Source organism: Natator depressus, chromosome 2 (genome assembly GCF_965152275.1).
Source record: "Natator depressus isolate rNatDep1 chromosome 2, rNatDep2.hap1, whole genome shotgun sequence".
NCBI lineage: Eukaryota > Metazoa > Chordata > Testudines > Cheloniidae > Natator > Natator depressus.
The window spans coordinates 57,384,916-57,412,127 of record NC_134235.1 but is presented as its reverse complement, the minus strand read 5'-3'; the positions used below and the strand labels follow the sequence as shown (position 1 = coordinate 57,412,127).

The following is a 27,212-nucleotide window of genomic DNA, read 5'->3' as shown; positions in this document are numbered from 1 at the left end:
GTTGAGTCTCAGTTTAATATATTCAATTTATAATTGTAGGTATTTTGTTTCGCAGAGCTTAATATATTTCTCATAAGGGCTCCTATTTATCAATAAGTGGTCTAACAAAGGCTATCTAACTAGCAATTTCATTCAAGGTAAACTATTAAGTAGGTTTTTCTGGAATGAAATGAGTTGGGTTTATACATATTACAGACTACAAAGATAAGAACGCAAATATTAATTGCGCATTCAACTGAAAATGTAATTTGGACATACCTTTGCACTTAAAACTATGAAAAACAGGCAAAAATGGAAATTAAGTTACAATGGTCCTAATGGGAGCAAAGGTCACCAATAGTTCAATTTTTATAAAACTTTGTAGCTTTTAAAAATATTTTTTCCATCAAAAAATATATATGCAATACACTGAACCGTTTCCCAATAAGAGATGGAAACAACAAAAAAGAAAAAAAAAAGAAAGAAAGAAAAGCTAGGAATGTTTGCCAGAACTTGATTCATTTGTTTAAATAAATTCCCTCCCCACAAAGCATTAAAATGTATTCTAAATTAAAAATCTGACCCATGGGAAAAAAAAAAAAGATGCACTCTAAAAATCAGAGACAAAATGAGTTTTCAAAGCCGGGCTATGTCACCCTAGTACTCTGCGATAGGCACACGTATAAGCACAGTTGTGAGTTATTTTATTAACTTAAAGTAGCACTATGCAAATCACTCTTCTCTGTACAACACATTCTCTGTTTTCCATTTTTAAAGAGCTAAAGCTACATCAGAAAGATTTTGTTCCTTACAAGTATTTTATACAAGAGATTTCCAGCCAACTTAGACAATAAGACACTGCAATGTTTCCAATCAGTTAGATTTTGTTTTAATGACATGGGCATTTCTTAAAACGAACGCAGCTATTACCTACAAAATAACGCACATTAATTTTCATGGTCTTATAAAACCAGTGCTGAGCTGCAAATCTGATTCAAAGTAACATACTGAACATTTGAGAATATCTAAAAACAGATATTAAATTTTTTACTTCAATTTTGCAACACTTCTTGAAGAACTTGAAAAATATGACGTTGCTGTAACAAGATATTACCAAGATTATAAAAACTGGAAGGAATAATACACTGTATCACTGATCCTCAGTAAGTGGAATTCTGATTAATATTAATCACACTAAGTGTTTAAAAAAGTGTTCAAGGTTATTTAAAAAAAGTGTTGTGGCCCCCTAAACAGTTGAAAACAAATAACCTTCCCACTCTTTATTTAAAGTCAAAATGTTTTTTAAAAAAACAAGTCTCACAAAACAATAGCAATAATCAAAAAGCATGAATTGTATTTTTGTATCAGTAAGATCTCTAGTGCTGAAGGGCTTTTCATAGTAAAAAGCAGATTCTTTGGGGACATTAGTCAGTTAACTTAATAAAATTCAGTTTTATGATGATTTTTCCTTCCTGCTACGAGGCGAGTCTGCTCCATTTGAGGTTACTGTTCCATTTACTCCATTTTCTACGAACAAGAAAAAAAAATGGATGATTTTCCAAGCAACTACACCAAGCCAAATAACATTTTATATTTTATCATCTTTCAGTCGTTTTTAAGTCAACATACAGCTTTTGCATATTTTATTCTAACGTAAGTATTACTCTACTAAATGCTGTCTTGAGACTTTCATGATGCAATAATTGCAATAGCTTAAAAGTGTTGTGTAAAAAAAAGTCTGTTTTACATAGTTTGCAGAAAAGATTTTAAAATATAGACTGATTTTGAGTTCTGAACTCCTAGTAACCAAGATATCCAACTTTACAGATGAAGGGTTCTAAAGAGATAATCCCAATACAATCTTTTAGAAACTCAAACCTTTTGCTTTTCTGCAGTGTGTGGAGAATACATAGTATAGTACAGCAAAAAGCTTTACTGGCATTCACCTGGTATGACTTACAAAAGTCACTCATGGATTCACCTTTTTTAAGTAATGTATCCATTCCAAATTTATGTTAACACTTCTACCACACCATCAAATACACCTAATAACGTATACAGTATAATATGTGCAGTTTGTAAATATATGTTTGTATTAGTGATCTTTTCTCCTGCGTCTTTCTCTGTAGACTTTTCTTCCATGTGACGTGCCAATGGAAAGTTGCTGGATTGCTAGTTTATTGTAAAGCAAAAGCCATATGCATACATCTAAGTACATTTTTAAACCCCTTATAAATTAGCCAAAAGATTGTGTTTACCAGTACACAAAGGCAGATCCGTGACCTGAGAACTATGCCCCTGCCGAAATTCAAGCTGTCATAATCTCCCCTACTGGAATACTTAAACTGTTCAAGAGATTGCAATGTTGAATTTTCTTTTCTTTGTTAAATCATGGCAAGAGTAGTCGTTCCCCATTCTCTTTGTTCTTGAAAATGCCTGAAATATTTGCTCAGACAGACATTCTGAAAAATTTAGTTTGAGAAAATTCCATCCTGGAAGGCTACAGAGTTTGAGGACGTTCTAGTCATCCAAAAATGACCTTTCAGAACAAAAGCACTTATGCAACCTTAAAAGTAGAAAATGTAGCTCCTAAAAACAAACCCAAGATTCATCCAGCTCCCAAGCCATCTCTCTAACATGCGTCTAACAGGCTTTGGAAATTAAGCCTTTTTAACCCTTGACTGTCCAATGATAGGGTTTCCTTAGGCTATGGATTTCTTAAACCTGCTGTGTCCTTGCAATTAAGTTAAGTACATTCTGCAATGTAAACCACATTAGACATCATCTGTCTGCAGATGCAGGCAAAATGCCATAGGGACTTCAAATTCCTTTTCCTTTTCAAACTGCTTTCCACTCCACCACTGCTGTCTGGTACTTTCCTACACTAACCCTGGCACGGTGAATCCTAAAAAGACAACACTTGCCATCTAAGTGATTCTTCATTGTTGCATCCTAGAATCCTCAACAGAAGGAGCAGCAGCAACATCACAGAACTGGGAATATTCACGTGGTCTTTGCCTCAAGGCAACCACCAGCATGACCACTAAAACACCCAGGAGCAGACAAGTGTACAGTCCCAATAATCACATCCATGAAGTTGACCGGTACAGCAGTCATCCGCAACCAGCTCAAGCTCCTACAGAGCTCGCATTCAACAAGCCCTATATCACTCCAATTTCAGATTAAACACTCAATTTTGCCTGAATCACAGGTAACTAGCTATAGCGCTCTGCCCTACTGGTCCCCTATCGGTTTGCTCCTGGCTTTAGCTGAAATAAGTAAAACCAAGAAGAAGAAGAAGGGAAAAAAAGGGACCTAGAGTCATACACTCTCTTGCACCGGGAGAAAAGAGCTGGGACCAAATCTCTGTAGCACCAGGACCTGCCACACCACTTTCTGCCCTTTTCCCAGTGGAAGAGTGACATACACCAATACACCCATCTAGTCCCAACCCCACACCAAAGCCTCAATCTCACTACATGTACATTTTCATTCTACAGCGGTTTCTGACACACGCAGATGATGTTGGCAGGTGTGGGGTTTGGTGCACTCAAGCACCTGTGCTTAATACATACCCCTGCCATGCCTGAGCAGCTTTAAGTCTTCATAATGGAGATAAGGTTGTGGAAAATATCAAAAGGAAGGAAAGTCACGTCTGGGAGGGTTTTAATCCACTTTTCCCTTTAATTTGTTGTTCTTCTCCCATGGTTTTACACATAGCAACAAGACAGACAAAAATTAAATGGGAAAAGTAGCTGTAAACCCTCCAAAATGGACTGTGGGCCTCCAGGGTAACTATAACATCTAAAATCAATTTTGTGAAACACCCACAATTCAAGTTAAGTGTCTCTTTTTGTTGTTCTCATGATATATGTATTTACCAACTAATATCCACCTTGAAGTTTGTGTTGTAACTCACCTACATTACACATAGTAGGGTACTACAGTGATTTAAGTTATTGAATTGTATTATGATTTAAATCACTTGATTTTAAAAAGTCATTAAGTCACATTGAATCTTTGCAAAACTAATTAGATCACAATTTAAATAAACTGAGGTTTTTTGTTAGTTTGATTTTCGTAAAATACCAGTACTGAAAGAGTATCTTACTCAAATTTTATAAAACTATGGAAAAAAAATTACTGCATTAATATTACCAGTGAGAATTATTTAAACTTTCAATACAGCAGAATTGTGATAAAAAAAGCAAACAAAAACAAAATCACACAGACTAAAATTTACAAAGTTAGGAGCCTAAGCAGCATGGAAGCACAAATCCCATTTACTTTAACCTGCAAACCCAGCTGGAAGAACCCGTTATTTGCTTAAACAAAAAGATATAATTAGAGAGCATCAAGTCTCACATCACACTAGAACTCCAACTAGGGCCAACTGTTCCCTTAGGCAAATTGCCTACCTATTGCTCGAGAAACGGAGGGGTGTAAATGTTAATCCACCCTAGTGTGTCACATGCTAACTGTCCTGCATGGACCCTGCTAGGATGCATCAGAAGTTCCCTTTACATAGTGCCTGTTACATAGTATTACTTCAGGACTACATTAACAGGCACCAGTGAACTTCTAGTGCACACCAGCAGGGTCCACGCAGGACAGTTAGCACACGACAAGCTTGTGTGGATTAACATTTACATCCCTCTGGTGCAAACTAAAGCACCATGTACACAAAACCCATAGTCAATTTTAAAGGACATTCAAAAAGGATTACTCTCATGTAATTCAGGCCTAAGAGTGAGACAGGTAAAAGAGTGCAATTCAGAGGTGACCTTCAAAGTCTTAAAATAGCCACAGACTTTTAGATATCCCTTTAACTTAGCAAACTGGAACACATTACCTTAATTTTTAACAAGTTGGGTGGGTATTTGAGAGTCACCTTTGAAATACTCAGGTAATTTTATCTGGTATATTATTTTATATTATCTGGGTTATAAATAGCCAGTGAGAACATTTTCAAAGTTATTCCTCCTTGATCTCAACCACCAATATTAGTTTCCATCAGTATGAGTTCAAGTATCAAAACCAGAAACATCTCATTTCACACAGCAAACATACAACAGCACTTTACCCAATTATGCCAAATAAGTTTTTCATATTGGTTTAACTCTATCCTCAGAAAGAAAAACCTTGCAATACAAACCTCGCTCTTTTTTGGATGGTCTGCCTTTAGTTGTTACAAATTTCTTCTTCAGTGACTGAGGCTGAGAAGAAGAATGTTCTCTCCACCTTCTAAGCTGGAAATTAATGAACTTCCACATCATAAAGGCTTGAGTTCCACAGATTGAGGACAGTACAATGATTCTATAAACAGATTTAAGACAGAGCAGAGGTAGTCATGTAAACAAGTATCAGATGAAGGCATGTCAACAAGTTTGTCAAGTTTTGCAAACAGTTAACCCTCAAGGTTTGTACTTGTCAAGAGAAGCTGCCTGTTTGCTCTCCAAAGTATGTATAATTTCCTCAGAAACATGAAAGCAATGATTCTTCTCAAAAGGCAACAAATCGGAAACTCTTCTCAGTAGGCAAATACTGATTTTTCTCATGTGTTTTTATGAGGCACAAGTCAGCCTGGTTCTGACTTTACTTCCTTATTTATTACCATTAAGAGACAGATGTTAGCACACATATGGAAACAGGATTTAGCAAAAGAAGAGCAAAATTAGAGTGAGACCCCTACAGAGGGTGGAGACTGGCCAAACGTGCAAATATGGAAGCAGTGGCAGCTTCGTGGCATGCTCTCTCTTTTTCCAGGTTTGTCAGAAAAGCTCCTCAGATTACCAGCATGCTACGGTTGTGGGAAAAGGTGTGGATTGGCATTTTACTCCCTATAAAACTGTGAAGCAATTCCATAAGATGATCCTGATCCTAGCAGTATTTTCATACATTCCTTCCTCCACAAATTAAAATCCTGAAAGGTAGATGGTGCATAGTAGCCTACAGGGTATGACAACAGCATGGCTCCTAATTGTGCCATGTTACTGCAGATGCAAAACACCTCGCAACAAGCAGTGAAGACTCTCTAGGCCCCTGAACAAGTGCCCTGTCCCTTTTATTGGTGCCTTCAGAACTTCAAGACTTCCCTGAAGAACCCACAGCTCATGTTCCCGGGTGAGGGAAGGGAAATGGTGATTGCTGCTTTCTTCTACCTGAGAGGGTGATCTGTAGGTAACTCCATGTGTTACAGCTTGGTTTATTGGAGCTTACAAATTTTTTCTCAGCAGGATGCATCTAGAGGACAATCTACAGATTTTAAGACAGCTGAGAGACTTAAAACTTCTGTATATATCAGAGGGTCCCTTTAAGCCTAAAATTGAACTTCTCTTGCAAGACAACCAACACTATAATCTACAGTAGTACAAGAATTCTTCAGTTAATAATTTTGTTGTGGAGGTGGGCAAGTGCCTTACCACTTTGTTACCAAAGCTCTGGACTCAAGGATATGGGCTTTAAGTAAATAAATAAATGTCCTCAGTCTAATATGAATACAAAACATTCCAGAATATACATAACGTGTATTAAGTTTATTTTGTTCCTGGGGAAATTCTGCGCCACTGCACACGTGCAGAGACACATCCCCCCTGCGGAGACTCTGCTTTCCATAGAAAAATCGTTTCTGTGGGGAAGAAAAGAGAAACTGCACCAGTGCTCATTCACCCCTCCCTGCTATTCCGGGAAAGCTGGGGGAAAGGTAAGTCACCGCGGCTGGGAGGTGGGGGGAGGGGGGGGGGGAGAGAAGAGGACAACAGAGATGGAGTTCCCCATCCCCTGCATGGAGCAGCCTGGTCTGGGTCAAATCACCCCCAGAAATCTCGCCTGGCTGCAGAAAGCTCTACATTTGTGTGAATGAGTGTGTACACATGAAGTAGCTGAAGCTCGGTGGGGTGGGGGTTCCAGGCGTGGGGGGGGGGGGGAAGGAGGTGAGGCTTGGTGGGGGCGGTCTGGCGGTCAGAGCAAGCAGCTCCCAGTACACAGTGACCCCTCCCCCACTTCCTGGCCCCATCACACCTCACTCATGGGGGGAGGGGTCACTGGGTGCTGCTCCCCCCGCGCCGAGCCTCACCCCGCCCCCCCACACCTGGAACCCCCCACTGAGGCTCCCCCTGCATCAGAAGCTCCTCGCACCCAGAACCTCCCTGAGCCCCCAGGCCTGGACCCCCACCCCAAAGAGCCCCAACAATCTGTACCCTGATCCCTACAGCCAAACCCATTCCCCCAGCAGTCAGCACCCAGCCGCTGAGACCTCACCACCTTCACCTGGACTTCCCTGCAGAGTTCCATTCCTCCTGCACCCAGAACCCCCATGCATCCAGATACCCCCTGCACCTAGATCTCCCATGGAACTGCCTGAACCCAGATTCTGCCACACACACAACCCTGGTACTCTTCAGGGAATTCTGCGCCAAAAAATTAAAAATTCTGCAAAGTTCCGCATATTTTGTCAAAACAAAAACAACAACAACAACAAGACACCATTTTCAATTATTTGCTGACAAGTATTTTGAAATAAATTACCAAAATAATTTAAAATTGTGTGATTATATTGTGTTATTTTGACAAAAAATACAGATTTAAAAAATATTTTGGCGCAGAATTCCCTCAGGAGTAATATTTTAAAAAAAAGGTTTCAATTTACCATACCTGATACCCAGAATGTTAAAATTTCCAGTAGTTAAATTCAGGTCCTGATTCTCTGCTCTTGCCAGGCCAAAGCCAACAGTGAGAACAGAGAGAATCAAAGTCAGAAGTCTTCCGAAAACAAAAAGACCAGCCCACAATGAAAACCTACAAAGAAAGTGCCAGAAGTCAGTAAATATGCATATTCACTACTTGGATTACATCAGAAAGCCATTAGTCTGACTGTTTATTTCCATTATGTGGGACTCTGTTTAGTTAGAGAAAACTATCAAGATTTCTTTAAAAATTAGGATTGATACTCAACATGAGATATTACTGTTAATCTCCTGTCAATTCTCAAATGTTTTCACATTTACTAAAATAAAAATTCTAATAATTCTTTGAATAAGTACGTTTCTGCAATAATTCTTGAGGTTTTTTTTAATTACAGAAAAGAAGTGGTGCTAAAGACTATCACCATATTTAAAATACATGAAGTTGGATTATAAACAGCATTGTCATTTATGCATAATTTTAAGGATCAGCATAAGTGAACGCACTAGATATTATCCAACTTCAAAATGTTATCTAAAAGGATTACAAAGCTATAAAGTTGCTAATTGGGAGCTACTAATTCTGATGGTGAGCTAAACCTCAACTCTTGGCATTTAACCTCCATTTTCTATAGAGTGCAAGGCATGTTGTAAAATCAACGACTGTGCCCCCTCATATTAAGGGAAACAATGAAAGTGATACTTTTTAGCAACTATGAATTTGAAGAATTTCATTTGGATTTATGTCAAGTTTAACTGTGTTTGCTACACTAAATATCCCATTTCAATATAAAGTATATAATAAGAAACAGAATAGTGCTACATTAACAATTGCTTGAGTAGGCAATAGGGTAATACGAAATTATTTGTTTTATAGCATACAATTAAGGAGTAGTACTCTTCATTAGAAATACAGAAGTCACACTTCTGTAGGGCAAGCAAATTCTAATTGAACACATTTTTTATTGTGGCTATTGTGCAGCCAAAATACAAACTTCTTGTTGATCAGCTGCAAAAAGCTTGTGAGCCACAAAGTAGTTTCCTTTGTTAAAGTTATGATAAATACTTACCCTTTTTGATACTTTTCATCACTGAAGTAAAAGAGGCGGGAGATGTGGAAGAGAAATTCAACAAAGTAATGCAACACCAGAAGAACAAGTCCAAGACGGGTCAGGCTATCAAAACAAGAGCAAACCAAGTATTCAAACATTTTATGAAATAGTTATGGTAGCAGATAAATCCAGTGAAATTTAGCTTAAAACTGACTTACTTCAAAAGATAAGCTCCAGCAATATGAAAAAGATAAAGTCCAATGTAGACAAGCTGGCGAGGGATATCTTCCTATTAGACAGAAGAATGAATTAATCTAAACTAATTGGGACAAAATGTTTTCATGTTCACTGATTTTATAAATTTCATTTAGGCTGCTCAGACACCTTAATCCTTCCTTTCATAATATTCTAGTCATGGCAGACACTATATTTGTTTGATTCTCTCAATTCCATACTGGTCTCATTCAGGAGTTTACCACTAACTAATCTATTTGTTATCTTAAGCATCCACCAGAATAAAGAAGGGGGCCGGTGGGGGGGATCAATTGTCAGATAAAAATCAGAGATGCTTGTCAAAGCAGCTCAAGTATTTTTCTTAAGGCAAATTTGAAAAATTATGCCTCTATTATATTTCATTTACATGTCCACTATCAATTAATGAATTCAAGAAATTTCATACAAATGCAATGCTAAGAATGCATCTGTTTTAGAAATGCGAGATCCTCAAGATGCTTCCATTCCAGGATTCCATCCTCCTAGGCTGATCTGTATGCTGGCAGCAGAGTGAATTTTTTTATTAGAAATGATACCAGTATATGTGCTGGCACTTCAAGTTAGGCTTTTAACTGGTTCCATTTTGATGCCACATGGAAGTTAAAACAGTAGAGAGGAAGAGACTGAATAGGCAGGAGGAAGAGACAAGATTAAGATTAGGGCCAGAGAGAGTGAAAGCAGATAGAGCAATTTAAGAATCATTATAAACCACTGGCAAATATTAAAGAATCACCCCTGTGACCATACATGACACACCATTATGTATCACTGGAGTATAATACAAGTCATGTCCTTAAAGAGCTACACACAATGTACAGGACACCGACATTTCAGAGAAACTCCACATTTTTGGATGAGCTTCCTCTACAGACTGAGTCAAGTATTTCAGTTTTCACTTGCACATATTATATAGCAGTGGAAATTGTGAAAAATCCATCCAGCAAGAGCTACATTAAATAGACTTGTATTCTCATTTCAAATCAAGTTAGCATGTGCAAATCTGTGCGCATGCCATAACACCTAGTGAGATACAAAAATCTAGCTAGAGCATGTGTGACGTTATCCGATTAAAATATAACCATATAGATCATTGTTGCAACCACTGTTATATATTTGCAGCAAATCTTGTACAAAGCTTGTCAAGTGAGGTGTCTATGAAAAGATTATGATTTGCTGGTTATGATTATGCTATCTGTATGCATGTATCATTTCTGTATTTGAAGTTTTAAGTATTGGCTCTATTCCTGGATTTCATATGTTGGCTCCTGGGGTACCACCCACAAGGTAGCTAGCCAGCACATCTTGGAGGGATTATTCAAATTAAGTGGCTCATAAAGAAACACTTGGTTGAAAATGGACCCTGGGAGATGCCCATCTAAACTAAGTGGACTGTCATGTAAACGCGCTTTCTAGAGCGTAGCTAATGGCTTCCTACAACGACTGTAGGAAATTGCAGATGAACATGTGACTTGCCCATGTGACTCCAAACTCCATCTTGTTGCTGTAATTTTCCATAGTAAGAACAATGCGATGCCCTCCACATGGCAAAAACTATAAAAGGCCCTGGAAACACCTCCATTTTGTCTTCAATCTTGCTTCCTGCCTCTGGAGGAACTTTGCCACAAACTGAAGCTCTGAACAAAGGGCTGAATGACCCATCCAGCTGTGCACGTACTCTGGAGACTTGACTTAAGTCAGCAGTTTATTCCACCACTGCTAGAAGCCTGAACCAAGAACTTTGCAATTATTGTATGTATTTGATTCTTTTAACCAATTTTAACTCTCACCTTTCTTTCTATGAATAAGCCTTTAGATTTTAGATACTAAAGGATTGGCAACAGTGTGATTTTTGGGTAATATCTAAATTATATATTGACCTGGGTGTGTGGCTGGTCCTTTGGGATCAGAAGAACCTATTATTTGATGAGACTAGTTATAAAGAACCACTCATCTCTGAATCCAGTGTTTTTGGTGGTGACATAACCAGAATGCCCAAGGAAACTGCTTCTATGACTTCTTGTTAGCCAGTGTGGTAAAAAAATGTTTACTGTGGTTGCTGGTTTGGTATATCCTATGGGGGATTAGCCACCAGTCTTGGGGTGTATCTGCCCTATTTCTCAGCAGTTCGTCCTAAATTTGGCATCCTCAGTTGTGACCCACTGAGGTACAGTTATAGCATGACCTTCCCAAAATGGTCTGATGGAAAAGAATAAGAAAATTACCTTTATTATTATAACAGGCATTTTTAAGACTCATACTCTTAATACATGGCAAGCAAAATTTTTGCAAGCTAGAATTCTAGATCTGTTCACTGTCCAGCAGGGAAATACCACATGCCATGCCTCTTTATTAGGTGGCACCATACTCCTCCTCTTTAAATGACAGCTGCTGTCTGAAGTGAAAGGTGAAAAGTTACATGCATAGAGAAGACATACACTTCAGGCTCTGCAAGGGGTGAGGATCTATAACTTCTGAAAATAAGAATTAAAGCTAAGTTTTGTTTTCTTCATATGTAAGGAGACAACAGCCAACTCACTCATTAAAAGCTGCATCAGAAAGAAACATCACACAGGGTACAGGATGGCTAATGATAAAGTAACACCAATGGCACAATACAGCAGATATTCTTTTAAAAAAGCAAATTAACAAGGTAAGAAGTTATTTGTTTTTTGATGTATCACCACCAATATGGATGAATATCCATCTAATGGAGAATAGCCAATACAGACACAAGATAACAGCTCAGTTCCTTCTCCTCCTCCCTGGGTGACAACAGTTTCCAGAACTGGAAAAAAATACAGCTAGCATACACTCCCCCACTTAGTCATTTTGTCTGAGCTTGATGGCCCACTGGGATGCCCGGAGTGGGTGTCGCCACAAAAAAAAAAAAAACAACCTCACTTGAAATTCCAGTAAGAGTAACTTTGGATAAGCCAAAATGGGCTAGATTAAAGTGATGGGTGAGGGGAAAGACCAGCCCTGAGCCCACTAGGGTGAATGGAGATCCCTCCTGTAAGACCACTCAAGAAGGCACGGGCCCAGTAAAGCTCCATCCAGTAAATGCAGTAGAATGGTCACTGTTCTGGTAACTTGTGAAAACTGTCTCTGTAAATAAATTGAACAGCTGTCTTGTCAAGCTTGAACGAAATAGAAGTATTGCAAATGTTAGGCCTCAAACTTCTGTATTTGCGAAGTGCAAGCCTTGCAAAAATAAAGCTTACGCTTGTGACTTGTGGTCAGGAAACGAGGCGACCAGATAGCGATTTATGCTGACTCATATGTACTTATCGATCCAAAATTACCCACATTCAAAATCTAATTGGCTACAGAAAATAAATAGGCCTAAAAATTAAATATGCATCAATTATACAATTAGGGCAACCACATAAACAATGTGGCCCATCCTGATTGGTTGGTCTGTTCTAAAACACGGCCGTCAGACCAGATAAAAAGACGAAGTGTGCGTGTGTGTTGGTCGTACCTGACCCACACCCCCTGAACCGAAGGGACGTGTGCTTCTCGACTGTCTGTACCTGGCCAGTGTGGAAAACGGCCGACTGAAGGGTAATGTATTTTTCGGACGAATGCAGGGTAAGTCTATGGAGTAAAGAAGTCTGGTCACTCGAGCTGAACTGATCTTAATCGTATTGATACTGTAGTACAAAATCAATAGTAGATGGCTGATGCATAATAGCTTTGCATGTGTTATTGCTTGTCTTTTACATAGTCCTAGCAAATGCATGTAGCGCTGGTGTTCATCAGCTTTATGTTGCATTTTACACCAGGAATATAGAGCTGGTGAATAATAGCTTTACCTATGCTTGTCTTCGGGGCTTTTATTATAACCTGCCAGGACCAACATATGTAGAGTCACTGTTCAGGAACTCACAAATGGTCCACAATATTACTTGTACTTGCACTTGTCTTTAATATAATCTGCCTTTTGTATTAATTCTTATTCCGTGCTGGTCTTTGGTTTTCCTTTTCTTGTTTTGTTTATGCTGTTATAGTCGAAAGTCATTAAAAGCCTTCCTTGAGCAATAATCAGTAATTCTTACTTATTTTATACGGACACCACTTAACCTCATTACATCTGTGTTAGGTGGTGGGAAGTAGTGAACACCCTGGGGTGAAATAGGGCCCCGAGGTATGCCTCCTCCTTCCTTTATCTCTGCAGTCTCCTCAAAGATCTGCTGGATAATCACTTTGGGCTCAAGCCATACCTTCTAGAGATGCCACTAGCTGGACTACAGGCATCAACTGAGGGATCTTTCCTCAAAGTTTCTTTGGACTGGAAACGCCTGCAAGGGAGGAGATGCAGGCTCCGATATCTATCTCCCAGCCTATGAGGATCACTGAACAGCAAGAAGACAGACCTGGACTTATTGAAGGGTTATGTTCAAGAAAGGTAAGCAGAGGAGAAATCCAGGAAATGCCAGCAGACTGAGCCTAGTTGCAAAGTTTGGACAGAAGATAGCTTGGAAAGGCAAGCACAAGTTCAAAGGAGTCTGAACAAACAACATTTAGAAGCAGAATTTAGGCTTCAAGGGGAAAAAACCAGAAAAAAGATTAGAGAGTCTAACATAGGTGCTGGAACTAGGGGTGCTGCAGCATCCCATGGATTGAAGTGGATCCCACTTACAGTTTGGTTCAAAGGCTCTCAGCACCCCCACTATAAACTGTTCCAGTACCACTGGAGTTTAAGGCAGCCTCTACCTTACAAAACCTAGTTACAAGGTGATGGGACCCCAATGGAAAAGCCTGCTACTGAGTGGAGCAGAGAACGCTTTTTCAAACCTATCTTGAGAAAACCTTAGGATAAAATTGATAGGGGATTTCCTGGCAATGATCACATGAGCTCAACCACATCTTGTAGTAAGCAGAGAAAGTACCCTTCTTTTGCAAGCAGAATGGATGACAAGGATCCAAATTTGAGAGCAAGGACCTTTCACAAGTCAGGCCCGAAAACTGAGCGGCATGGGGTTGAAGTGAAGGAAGGAAGAGCTCCTGATGTAGTAGCTTCTTTCATTCTAGCAGACAGAGGCGAGACATCATGCATGACACAGGTCACAAGAGTACACCTCCTGTGGCTTCAGACTCTACTGAGAAATACAATTCTGGCACATACATATTTCCTAGGCTGCCAAGATGAGGCTGTCATTGCAGACAAAGCCTAAACAGTCAACAGGTGAACCACACCTTCCTATTATTCCATCCCAATTAAGCACAGCAAGGATCCATAACAGACAACAGATGTCCTAGTTGCTCTCTCATGTCCTCTGGCTCAAAGTGGCTGCCTTTTGCAAAAGCAAACTCTGCTGCTATTGCCAGGGCCAGGCATTTTAATTTGCAAGACAATCCTAGATTTAGAAATTTAAAATAGTGTGCAACAAAAAAACTACTAAACAATACACAGAGATTTGTTAATTATTCTTTTCAAGTCAAACTTTGTTGGAAGCACAAACTAACTTGATGAATTTCTGGGTTTAAAAAACAAAATGTCAGCAGCCTGAATCAGCAAACACTGAACATCTTGTGCCATGTAACCATAAAGGACATGGCACGTAAGAGTTTCCTGAAGAACGTAAGGGCTTGGCTACACTTGCGAGTTAGAGCGCATTAAAGGAGCCCTGTCCACACTGGGAAGGCACATAGAGCGCTCTGACTCCACGGCTAGAATGCTCCTGGTACTCCATCCTCGGTGAATAGAATACGTTGTGTGTGTTCCCGCTGGAGCACTGAGGTGCCAGTGTGGACGCCCTGGTCTGTTAGTGAGCTCTGATTGGCCTCCAGAAGTGTCCCACAATGCCTGTTCTAGCCACTCTGGTCAACACTTTGAACTCTACTGCCCTGCCCTCAGGTGACCAACCCTCAGACCCACCCTTTAAATTCTCTGGGAATTTTGAAAATCCCCTTCCTATTTGCTCAGCCAGGTGTGGAGTGCTCTCAGCGAATCTTTCCAGGTGACCAGGCCTCCATGCACCAGACAATCCCGAGTATGGAGCAATGGCAAGGTGCACTCAACCCCCATCACCATGCAGTATAGCCATCCTGAAGTGCAGCACTCATTGCACAGCATTCCAGACAGGAGGGTTGAATATAGTAACAGGACATAACACAAATCTGTGATTGTACCGTTCCCCACCCCACCCCCTTGCCCTTTCTGTTTCCCAAGCTGTTGTGTTTCTTTTCAATAAATGAATTTTTTGGCTTTGAAAACATTATTATTGCATGAAGTAAAAGATACCTTAGCCCAGGAAAGAAACAGGCACTGCAAGTCAGTGGAGAAAACAGATTCCTACTAACATTGGAACAACTGCACTTCACTCCTGTGCGGGGCACCAGACATTACTGGTGGCTTTCAGCCTCAAATTGCTCCCTCAAGGCATCCCTAATCTGCAGCCCCGCGCTAGGCCCCTCTAATAGCCCTGCTCTCTGGCAGTTCAAATTCAGCCTCCAGGCGTTGAACCTCCAAGTTCCATGCCTGAGTGAATCATTCACCCTTTCCTTCACAAATGTTATGGAGGATACAGCACGTGGATATAACCGCGGGGATGCTGTCATTGGCCAGGTCCAGCTTCATACAGAGAGCACCAGCGGCCCTTTAAACGGCCAAAAGCACACTCCACAGTCATTCTGCACCGACTCAGCCTGTTGTCGAACTGCTCCTTGCTGCTGTCAAGGCTCCCTGTGTAGGGTTTCATGAGCTACGGCATTAACGGGTAAGCGGGGTCTCCAAGGATCACAATGGGCATTTTGACTTCCCCTATGATGATCTTCTGGTCTGGGGAAAAAAAAGTCTCTGCTTCCAGCTTCCTGAACAGACCAGTGTTCCAAAAGATGCGTGCGTCATGCACCTTTCTGGGCCAGCCTGCGTTAATGTCAATGAAACACCCACGCTGATCCACAAGCATCTGGAGAACCATAGAGAAATACCCCTTCTGATTAACGTACTCTGAGGCTAGGTGGGCTGGTGCCAGGATTGGAATATGCGCGCCATCTATCACCCCTCCGCAGTTATGGAAATCCATTTGTGCAAAGCCATCCACAATGTCATGCATGTTACCCAAAGTCACGGTTTTTCTGAGCAGGATGCGATTAATGGCCCTGCAAACTTGTATCAACATAATTTCAATGGTCGACTTTCCCACTTCAAACTGGTTAGCGACTGATCGGTAGCTGCCTGGAGTTGCCAGCTTCCAGATTGCAAACAGCCACCCACTTCTCCACCATCAGAGCAGCTCTCAATCTTGTGTCCTTGTGCTGCAGGGTGGAGGGAAGCTCCTCCACAGTCCCATGAAAGTGGCTTTTCTCATCCGAAAGTTCTGCAGCCATTGCTCGTCATCCCAGACTTGCATGACGACATGATCCCACCACTCTGTGCTTGCTTCCCAAGCCCAAAAGCAGCATTCCACTGTGGTAAGCATGTCTGTGAATGCCACAAGCAAACTCGTGTCATATGCATTACTCAAATCGATATCATCACTGGAGCGCTCACTGTCACTCTGGATCATAAGGAATAACTAGACTGCCAAACGTGACGTGCTGGTGAGACTCGTCAGTGTACTCCTCAGCAGTTCGGGCTCCATTCCCACAGACCAAAAGGGAAGACAGAATGCGCAGTACAAAAAATTTTGAAAGACGGTGCCAAATGTGCACGGAAGTACAGGGATTGCTGGGATGTGAACCAATGCATCACAGGGCATTGGGACAGGACCCAGAATACCCTGCACCTCCCGCCCCCTTCCCATAAGCCACTGCGCCAGAATGGGAAGAGGTGCTCTGTGGGACAGCCACCCATAATGCACCGCTCCCAATGCTGGTGCAAGTTCCACAAATGTGGCCATGCCAGTGGGCCTGCAGCTGTTAGTGTGGACAGACTGCAGCGTTTTCCCTCCTGCGCTCTCTGAAGGCGGGTTTAACTCAAAGCGCTCTACATATGCAAGCGCAGCCATGCCCTAAGAAACCTTGATGTAAATACTTTCCGAAGTTTATGGAAAATTAGACATCCACAGGTTTGTCAGAAAGATGAAGTGTTTATCCTGTCGAAAGAATGAGACGCTGATAAGGACAATCCTCTTGTAAATGGATTATAAGAACATCAGAACTGATCCCCCACATACTTTGTTGCCCACGTGAAATGCATGGAACCAGAAGATAAGTCACTTTGACAACAAGGAAGCTCCTTTACACAAAATTAAAATGTAATCTGAAGAAATGCAAGTTTACCACCTTAAAACTGCTTAGTCACTAAAATTAAATAGTTGTTATTCACTAGAATGAAATATTCTGTAATTTACAAGATAGAAACAGCCTTAATCTTAGTCAAGATTTATTAACGCCCACTGCAGGAAAGACTTGAGGCAACTGCAAATTCTCTTACGGAATCATCTTAGAAGTTCATGTAGAAAGCTAGATTACTTTGTTTTCTGATGGATTCATTAACAGTCGGTAGCTGAGCTAGTATCTGTATGCATCAGATTTGTATCCTTTGCTGACGCAGGAAACGGAGTCTGGGACAGCTAATGAAATTGTGCAGGGAATGGACAGAGCTTTAGAAATGGTGGGGATCAAGACAGTAGAGCTCAAATCAAATCTAGGTGATCTGAATTTAGATACCACAGCAGTAAATATACGATGTTCAAGTGGCATACAGGCCAAGACACTCAGTGATATTGTGGATTGCATTAACCACACCCTTGAGCTTGTTATTTAGCTCTCAAAGATCACCTCTATCCCTAAAAAGCTTAAAAAAAAATAAAAATCAAATTTTGTTATTTAAGTTCCAACTTCAAGCATTTGATCTCAGAAGTATCTGCTGCATATGCTGGGTTGCTAGTCAGTCCAGGAAACTGAAAAAAGTGATCACGATATCTTGGCTATCATCTACGTCAAACACACTGCAAAAACTCAAGCACAAAAAGTCTGATGTACTCTGAAAGAAATCAAGGCATACAAGTTTGTGAGCTCATCATGATAGACTCAATCACCATTGTGACTGAAATTCCTTGCTTTTTAAGTTGAGGGTCTCTTGTTGCTGGAGGAACCACAAAAACTAGAAAAAGACTATCCCAGCCCATATCTGTGTTCAGTAGAACTACTAATTTAAATATTATCCAATATGACTAAGGATAGCAGAATCAGGCCTTTAACCAGCTTCATTTAAGAACTTGTCTACTTGAACATTTAGTTTCTAACAAGCTGGGTTGTCAATCTACCTCATGCTCGTCTGCCATGGACTGTCTGTCCACGTGGACCCAACTCTGATTTAGTCCCATTTAAAAGAGAACTAGCTCAAAGTGCATTAACAAACTGTTAACACACACCAGTAGGGTGCACGCAGACAGTCTGCAGCAGAATAGTGTGGGGCAGATCCAGACCCCAGCTTGCTGCAAACTAAATGTTTATGTAGACAAGCCCTAATTGTACTAGTAAGTATACACGCAGTGCTCTAAATTTACAAATTACTGTAGCATAATTTTGAAAAGTGTATTAATGTAAATTTAGGAAAGTACTTACTGAGGTCTATTTATGTGCCAAGTGAAAACTTAAGGGTTTAGACATATCAGCAAGTTGGCATATAAATACACCTTAGGGACTGCTCTCCTAAATTTACCAAGAAAGTTCATAATCTCTTGTGTACTTTTGGACCCTGGAATACTCTGGTATTACTTGTTAGCTGCAGCGGCTGTGACCAGGAAATTTTTTTTTAGTACTTTGAGTTGAGGACGCAAGTTTCCTGCTTTAAAAACTTTTGTTCTGGTAAGAGATGGACACACAGAGTAGATGAAGCTGTCATAACCTCTAACTCCCCTTACCAATAATCAACCTCTCACTTCTCTTTTCTCAAGAGCACAAAAAATTAGTTCTTTGCCAGAGACAGAGAAAGGAAGGAAGTTGCAGCGTTCACATCTGTTGAAAAGATGGAGAAGCGCGTATAATCAGCATATTGGAGGCAGTGCAGACCAAAGCCCTTGTGATCTATCCTGGCACTCTTCCACACACTGAGCTAGATGGGATCTGGCAGGTATCAACTTCCAAACCTCGTTAAAAAAAAGATAGGAGGCACCCAATAACACAATCCAATCAGCTCTACCAAGTCCTGAACACAGACAAGCAAAGGCTTTTGGTTATTTCACTTTATTAGTTATATCTAATAAAATAAGAACACTTGGCCTCTGCCCATTTTCAAAAGGAGGCGACGATTATAATATTAACAGGACTCAATGCACCTATTGAAATCAATAGTAGATTTAAAATTTCAAAGAAGGGAGTACATTTGATTGGGAAGGTTAAGAAACTTTGACAACACTATGTCTTGTCTACTTCTCTCCATGAAAGTGACTTCTGAAACTAGTTAATGTTTTGGAAAAACACACGCTTTTGGGGTGGTCAAATGATGTTACAGAACTCACACCTATTACCACCCAAGATCAGCTATAATGGATACTTGATTTTACAGTCTAACTCGGGACAGTCTCCCTTTGCTAAATAAATATATGTGCTGTTTCTTAAACTTCTTTGAGCTGGCCAGGTAGGTAATCTTTACACTAACTCCCCAAAGATATCTATTTAAGATTCCCTGGAGTTGGTAAATAAGACAATAATTACTACTAACCCTGCAATAAGCATCATATGAAATTTTCTTCATTTTAGTGAAAAAAACTTACTCAGACTACGAATTAAACAAAAGAAGTTTGAAACAGCAAAAAGGAAAGAACTCTGACATTTGTCTTTACTAAATCAGAAGACCACAGTCAATTTTGTTTACACAGAACGTATTCATATTTAGAGAAAATACTTGACTACACAAATATAATTGAGGCCCAGAAATTAGAAGGATTTAAAAAATAAAATTAGACAGAATTAAAATGAGAACATCCATACTTACTTCAGCAAGGAAAAACTGAAGGATTATAAACTCATTCTTCAATGTATAAACCAATCTGACAGATATTATGCAGACCTCACTTACAGTTTCTTCTGAAGCATTTGGTAACTCACCATTCTCAGAGACAGGGTACTGGATCAGCTGGACCACCGGTAAATCTATTCTAGTAAACCTTATGTTCTTAAATGTGTGTAATCACTTGTAATTACAAAGAACCAGGGCTGGATCCTGCCCCTGTAAAGGCAATGGCAAAACCCCCCGACTTCAACGACGCAAGATTGGACCATAAATGGCAAGAGTCAGTTGTCTTTAACAACAATTAAACCAGAAGCCACCACTTCGATTTTGTCATATTCGACTGACCGTTTCACCCTTTGAGAGTTGGAAGTTATGATGTAACATTTTTATAACAAACTAATTTAAAATTATTTAAAACAGGTTAAAATTGAGAATTTTCCTTATAAATGAATTTCTGATTTGCAGTTCTTTAAAGTGTATAATAGAATGTCAATCTTATTGCACAAAATAGGGCTTGCATGGAAGTAGTATTACAATGACAGCTCCCTCTGAGAAAGACAACAGCTCCATTCACAATGGAGATACTGAAACAATTATAGGTATTTCAAAGTAACTACTAAGAAAAATGCTTTAACACATTCTTCAATAAATATGCAGCTATCTAATCAGCTCTTTGATACAGAGAATCAAAAGCATGTTCATAGTCTACAAAAATAAGTGAACTATTGGTGGATACAGAAGCATATAAAATTATACTGAAACCCTCATTTCTGGCACAGTTGTGAAAGCATAGCAGTATTTTCACCATTAAGATAAAAAATGTTTTCCTCTTACTTTTTTGGTTTTCTGGAAGTACAATTCTGGAAAAGCATGAAACCAGTATGCCAACTGTGAGATGTAGAAAAACTTCATTTGAAACCTGCATGGTACAGCAATAAAATAAAATACATCACTTCTGTAACTGCAGTCCAAACTCAAACATTTCACACAGTTTCCTGCACACTTGGTTAACCATGGATTTTACAATAAAAGGAATGCAGCATCTTCTCAACATTATTTACAGAAATAAGGTTTTTGGAAAACAACAAAAAGAACTGGAGTACTTGTGGCACCTTAGAGACTCAAGTACTCCTGTTCTTTTTGCGGATACAGACTAACACAGCTGCTACTCTGAAACCTGGAAAATAACAATGATCCAAAAAAGGTATTACAAGAACTGGCTAAATGCAACTTCATTCTCTGCAGTATTGCCCTTAAGAAATACTATTTCTGGTAGTTACTTTAGAGTTGTGGGGCATCAAGTTCTAAGCAGAGATTTTAACCACCTCCATTACTGCACCCCTTAGTTAGTCTAAACAAAATACCTACTCTGGGCCATAAGGATTATCACACTTCTAACACGGAAGAAGGAATAAACCTTACGGAATCAGAATGTGCGGGTAGTCCTTCCATAGAGACGTTGGATCCGATACATAGTTCTCCTGAAAATACATAAAACTGTTGGCTACCTTTTAATCACAGGACAAAGACAATAAATACAGAAGCCAGTGATGAAAGTCTGTCACATTTCTCATTTACAGCACACGTGCTATGGAAGCAGTATAAGCAAAACCAGAAAATGCACTCTTATTCCAGAATAAGAGTGTTCATACATAGAGTTAGTTCCAGTATAAGGATATAATTATACCAGAAATTTAGTCATGTCAGCAAGCCCTGAGTATTACTGGAGACAAGAAAAGACTTCTGTTTCTGGAAACTGGAATTTAGTAGATTTTTTTGCTTTTTAAGAGAATCTCAAAACTCTTCACAAAAAGTAATTATGCCTTAACACTTGAGAGTTTGACCAGTATTTAAAATAAATTTTAGAGGTAAGTAACCAGAAGCATAGTCACTTGTTTACAGTCATACAGCAATGAAGGGTTGGAACAAAGATAAGGAGTCCTGACTCAGTCCCATACTCAAAAATTGATTTATTGTTTGAAAGGCAGAACCCCCAAAATTAGGGTGGAGGAAGGAAATCTACCATCACAAGCACTAACTGGCATTCAATTGTGACAGAGATCTAAATACAGTAGGCAAAAGACTTCTCTGATCTAATATTAAAATACATGGCTGAAAACTACACTAAGTAATTTTCATAGCACAAAAGTTAGATGAGCAAGGGTATGATATCTGACAATATAAATGAAAGATAAAAGACATACTCACAGAGACAAGAATATTCGTGCCCCAGACACATGAGAAGAGGTAGAATGCACTAAGCTGTCCAGATTCATTGAACTTGCTGTGTTTTGTTTTGGAAAAGTGCATTCTCCTGTTAATTTTCTAAAACAGAAGTTATTTATGTTATTGATAAACATATTGAGCCATTTTAAGAGAAGGATGGTTAGATGTTTCTTATGTAGCAGTTTTCATAAAATATCTAAAATTGAAGTCAATCTAGCCATGCATTCTAATTAAATTTTAGAATAATAATTTATACCAGATTTATCTTAATGGAAGAAATGCATACTTGGTACTTACATCAAGCACATACTCCTGAATAATGGCATGTATGATTATTGCTACCAGCATGTAGAAGAAAACTGTAGCCAAGTCCTTGATACCATAATGATAAAGGGAGATTGTTTCTGTAGATTGTTCTTCTGAAGGACAAAAACAAAGTTTTAAAGCTCATTATGAAGATCCTGTTTAGTCCAATTAACAGTATGTTTGTCTATTTCTCAAAGCAGTATTGTTAAGACAACAAATCAATTAAGAAGATATTCCTATTTTGTGCTGGATAAAAATTGAAACCAAATTAATGATTCATGATTGCATAACTCGCTAGAGACTTAGTTTATAATAATCAACTCCCTCCCATTAACCTAATGTGTCTGTAGAGATGTACAATGGAAAACATAACTAATGTATTTAAACTCCAAAACTCAATTCTTACAGTTCCTTCTTGACTACTTTAAATTATTTGTCCTCCGACTAGCACAGAGCACTACATACAGGTCCAGAATCCTAATAAAAAAGATATTAAGAGGATTCATGTGCATCTCTGCATCAGGCAACATTTTTAATATGATGAACACAACAGAACAGTCTTAAAAATGATATCACAAGACTAATCTCAAGTGACATAGTTTAAGATTAAGAGTGGATCAGTAAGAATTACTTTGTTCTGCATCCAGACTTGCACTGGGTCAATCTTACAACGAACACTCAATTTGGGAGAGTACAGCATACCAGCAATTTATGAACATTCTGTCTACTCCATGGTACTAGTGTTTAAATTCTCAAAAGACACCTACCTGTAGCAGGAATGGTAACGTTGTACTGAAGTGTGACAAAAATGACAGCGGCTTTTGCTGTAATCTGAAAGAACAAGACAAAGTGAGTGTTATAAGATCTAAATGAAAATAAACCAAAGTTTACTAATCAAAAAACACATATCCAGCATGGCTTGAACTAGAAAAGCAGTGGAGGCAGGGTGCTTGGCAACGATAAAGAAAAGGAACCTCATCTCAAAGTCATCTGATCTGACTTTCAACAGGCAGAACTGCCTATCTAGGAAAGCAAACTCCCACAATGCAGGGACTGAGCATTGCCAGAATACTTTAAAAATCCTCTCCAAAAAGTCTCCTCCAAACTGCCTATTTTCCAGTTAATCCCTCTTTCCACCACATTAAACTAATAACACAAGCTGCAATTCCCTTTCCACTATGCTTCCCTCTAATGCACCAAAGCATTGTAATGCCAAGTCACCTATTTTTAGACCACTACCTTTGACCTTATAATTTTAGTCAATCTCTGGTTATAGCCTTGTTTCAAACTCAATTTTAACATCCCAGCTAAAAATAAAAAAATAAAATAAAATTTAAAAAAAAAATCACAAACAGGAGGGTAGGGGTGGGCTGGCAGATAAAATATAGAGCAGATGTTGACAGAGCCTTTAAGAAAAACAATTAATTGAATACGAGGCTCAAAAGAATTAGGCCATGTCTACAGTGCCACTTTACAGCGCTGCAACTTTCTCACTCAGGGGTGTGAAAAAACACCCTCCTGAGTACTGCAAGTTTCGGCGCTGTAAAGTGGCAGTGTAGACAGTGCTCTCCTCCGGCGGGTGGGGTGTTTTTTTTTTTTTTTTTTGAAGTGCTGGGAGAGCTCTCCCGCAGCACTGGTGTTGCAACTACACAGCCTCGTTAAAGCGCTGCCACGGCTAGTTGAAGTTACTAGTGAAGTCATACCCTTAGAAATCTTTGAACACTAGAGCACACAAAAAATTAAAATAAGGTGAACAGCATGCAGCTAGAGTAGTGATGCCAATGATTATTCTGGACTATATGAAAAAAAAAAGATAACAGAAAGTCAGAACAAATGCAGAATAAAATTGCTACCTTTCTTTAGGAATTTTTTTTTTTTTTTAAATAAAGAGCAGCACCACATTCTCTTTTCTACTCCTATTTCAAACAGGAAACCTAGTGTAAAATAGTAAAGAGTGAAAAAGCTTCCATGAAATCCACCTAATACCCCCAAACAGGTTTTTAAAAAAACAAAAACAAAAAAAATCAAGTTCAGAATATCTGGAACTGAAGGGTTTAAGGAATCCAACTACTTCTCTAGTGCCGTACCATCCATCACCCATTATCACCCCTATCCAGTTTACATCATCTATGCAACATCTACCTCTAATGTTTGGAAAAGTATTTACAAAAGGTCAAAATATCTAAAGACCATAAAATCCCATTTCCTGTACAAAAAATAATTTCCAGTGGCCACCTAGTCATTCTTTGTTTTGTCCTTTGCTTCCAGGGCTCTACAATGTTTTTACAGGTTTCACGTCGCGGAATACATATTGACATGAAGTACAATCCACGGTGCACAACTTCTGTTGATACCGAACTAACACAAAGAATAAAGATCGGCAGAGCCTTAAAAGTTTCATAGTAAAAGCAACTACTAAAGAAGGTCTTTGTAGGTACAGAATAGCATGTAGTGGGAAAGACTGAACATAAATTAAACACTTACACTCCAGTATACAAAAATCTTTTCAGCGTTAGCAAGATCAGTTACTACAACAAACAATAAGATATTAGCACTTTGTTTTAAAAAACAGTGAATCACACAGGTGTACATAAAAAGGAAAAAATTCAAATCCATCCTTCTTCCTCTCCCCACAAAAACAGTGTATAGATGGTCTTCACAACCAAAAATATCTGGGAAGATAGATATATCTGGCTTTCAGAGGCAAGTCGTAGCATAGCATAGGAGAGTTATGTATTTCTTTTAAACCCCTACTCTCCAACCTCTGTTGATAATCTGCTGCCTTCGGATACTATTACTTAAAGTTGGAAAAAACTGGTATCAAAAACTAGTCATATAAAAAAAAATGCTTATAAATCTTCAGGCTGCTCACCAAATGAATAAGGGACTGATTATGCTCTTAAGAATCATGGTAACACTGACAGACTACTAGCTCATCAAATTGAGACTCTTATCTTGGCTCAAAATAAGTGAGTGTTATTCTGAAGGGAGTATGTATATTACCAGTTTTTGTGCATTCTCTCAATAAGCAACTGAAGAGAAGCAAGAGAGACATTTTGTAAAATAGGAGATCCAATAGACAAATTTGCCATTTCTTTTTCACTTCAGTGACTTTTAACAGAAAATATAGAAGACAAGTTTTAATTTTCAACTTGATCAGATGGGTCAGTCAGTAAGTGTACTCTGACTTTTAACCATTGTCTCAGAAGCAGCTAAAAAATAACTAGATTTCAGTTATCTCAAACATATTTTTTGTTGTCCCAGGCAGCAGCATATCGCCACTTTTCTGACCAGTTGTCATAAGAACTCAGTTATGAGCCTGAAAGAAGACAGATGCACCTTTAAAGCTTAGTGGATACTCAGGAGTGGGATGCTAAATCTTCACTAATCCAAACTGATTTTGCATGGCAAGGTCATCCATCTTCCCAATAATTACTACCCAAGCAAGACACCTAAGCCACTGAACTGCAAGGGCAGGAAAATGGAACGCATCTGCCCACCAGCAGCTGTCTCCACCTTCGGCTGCTGCCTGGAGATGCAAAGCGCACCTCTGTGTGTCACTCCTGTTTGTGCGGCTCCCCGCCCAGTGCTGCTGTTGTTTCTCACACGTGTTTGCGGCAGGGGGTGTGAATCACGCAGCGAGCGAGCAGCTGCTCAGGACAGGGGCGGCAATCGCGGTCACCCAGGGGAAGGGGCAGCCTGGGACACGTCACTGCTTGCTCCCCTTTCCCGGGAGCTCGCTGGGGGCACAGCCGCCGCCCCACCCCATGGGGCTTCCCTTGCTGCCCGGCTCCAGCCACCGCACAGAGGGCAGGAAACGCGCTCCCCGGCAAGGCCTTACGCCCCCCACATCCCCGCTGCTTACACACGGCAGCCTCGCTGGGCCCCAGCCGCCGCTCCGCCTCCCTCAACACTACGAGCCAGGCGCTCCGTCCCCCGCCCCGCTCCGACTGCCACGTAACCTCGCCGAGCGCAGCCGGAACGGCAGGGCGCTGCGGTTGCTGCTGCACAAAGGGGAAGCAGCAATCGTTACACCGCTCCTAGAACCTAACCCGGGGCCCGCACAAGGGGGGGGGGGGGGGAGGAGAGAGACTTGCGGGCGGTGTCCCAGGGAACGGAGCATGGCCCAGCTCCAACAGCCCCCTCCCCAACACGCCCCTCCTGCAACGTGTCGGCCGCAGCGGCAGCTCCCCCAGCAGCCCGCTCGGGTGAACCCCGCCGGCGAGCGGGGCAGGCAGAGCGCCGAGCAGGGGATACACACGGCGCCAGGAGCCCCCAGGTATTAGGGGTGGGGGGTGTGAGGTGAGCTCGGCATCACGACCCCGCCGCCCCCCGGGCACAGAGGGAGGAGGAGGAGGAGCCTGAGCAGCCCAAACCCCGCCCGGCTGGGCCAGCTCAGCGTATCAGCTACACACACATCCACCCTGAGAGCAGCGCTCCCTGCACCCCCCAGCTCCGGGCCACGCACCCCCCAGCTCCGGGCCACGCAAGGCCCCTCTCCGCACGGGCACCTCCCCCGCCCCGGGCCGTGCGCAGCCCGCTCAGCCTGCCCGGGGCGTACGGGCAGCCGCGGGCTCCCAGGGCGGCTCACCTCGAACATGAGCCCCAGCAGGAAGACCATGGCCACGCAGGAGACGATGTCCGCGTGGTTCTGCACGATGAACTCGTGGCTCAGCACGGGCGGGTTCTTGCTGCTCTTCTTGCGGATCGCCATGGTGGTGGGCAAGGAGCTGGGAGCCGCCGCGGCCAGGAAGGGGCGGAGGAGGGGGCGCCCCGCCCAGCTCC

General features: G+C 40.7%; 1 protein-coding gene across 2 annotated transcripts; it reads right to left on the bottom strand.

The window, feature by feature from the left end:
• TRAM1 (translocation associated membrane protein 1) lies at positions 1-27,212 on the bottom strand. 2 transcript variants are annotated; one of them, XM_074944250.1, is made up of 11 exons: positions 26,293-26,355; positions 23,195-23,258; positions 22,419-22,540; positions 22,104-22,220; positions 21,318-21,376; positions 20,730-20,814; positions 8,932-9,002; positions 8,732-8,836; positions 7,633-7,776; positions 5,135-5,295; positions 1-1,506 (listed from the first exon to the last, which is right to left on the bottom strand). In XM_074944250.1, exons 3-11 carry the CDS (start codon positions 22,467-22,469, stop codon positions 1,433-1,435), a joined length of 867 nt encoding a protein of 288 aa, XP_074800351.1. In that variant the 5' UTR covers positions 22,470-22,540; positions 23,195-23,258; positions 26,293-26,355; the 3' UTR covers positions 1-1,432. The 2 variants fall into 2 exon arrangements, with proteins under 2 accessions (XP_074800351.1, XP_074800350.1); XM_074944249.1 differs by lacking the exon at positions 26,293-26,355 and adding an exon at positions 27,019-27,212 and having other exon boundaries at positions 2-1,506.

Excerpts from the sequence above, each read along its gene's own strand:
- TRAM1 (XM_074944249.1), bottom strand. The coding sequence starts at position 27,141 with ATGGCGATCCGCAAGAAGAGCAGCAAGAACCCGCCCGTGCTGAGCCAC. Across the intron at positions 21,377-22,103 it reads GCACGAATATTCTTGTCTCT|GAGAACTATGTATCGGATCC; the intron begins GTGAGTATGTCT and ends ATGTATTTTCAG. Across the intron at positions 9,003-20,729 it reads ACTTCCAGAAAACCAAAAAA|GAAGATATCCCTCGCCAGCT; the intron begins GTAAGAGGAAAA and ends TCTGTCTAATAG.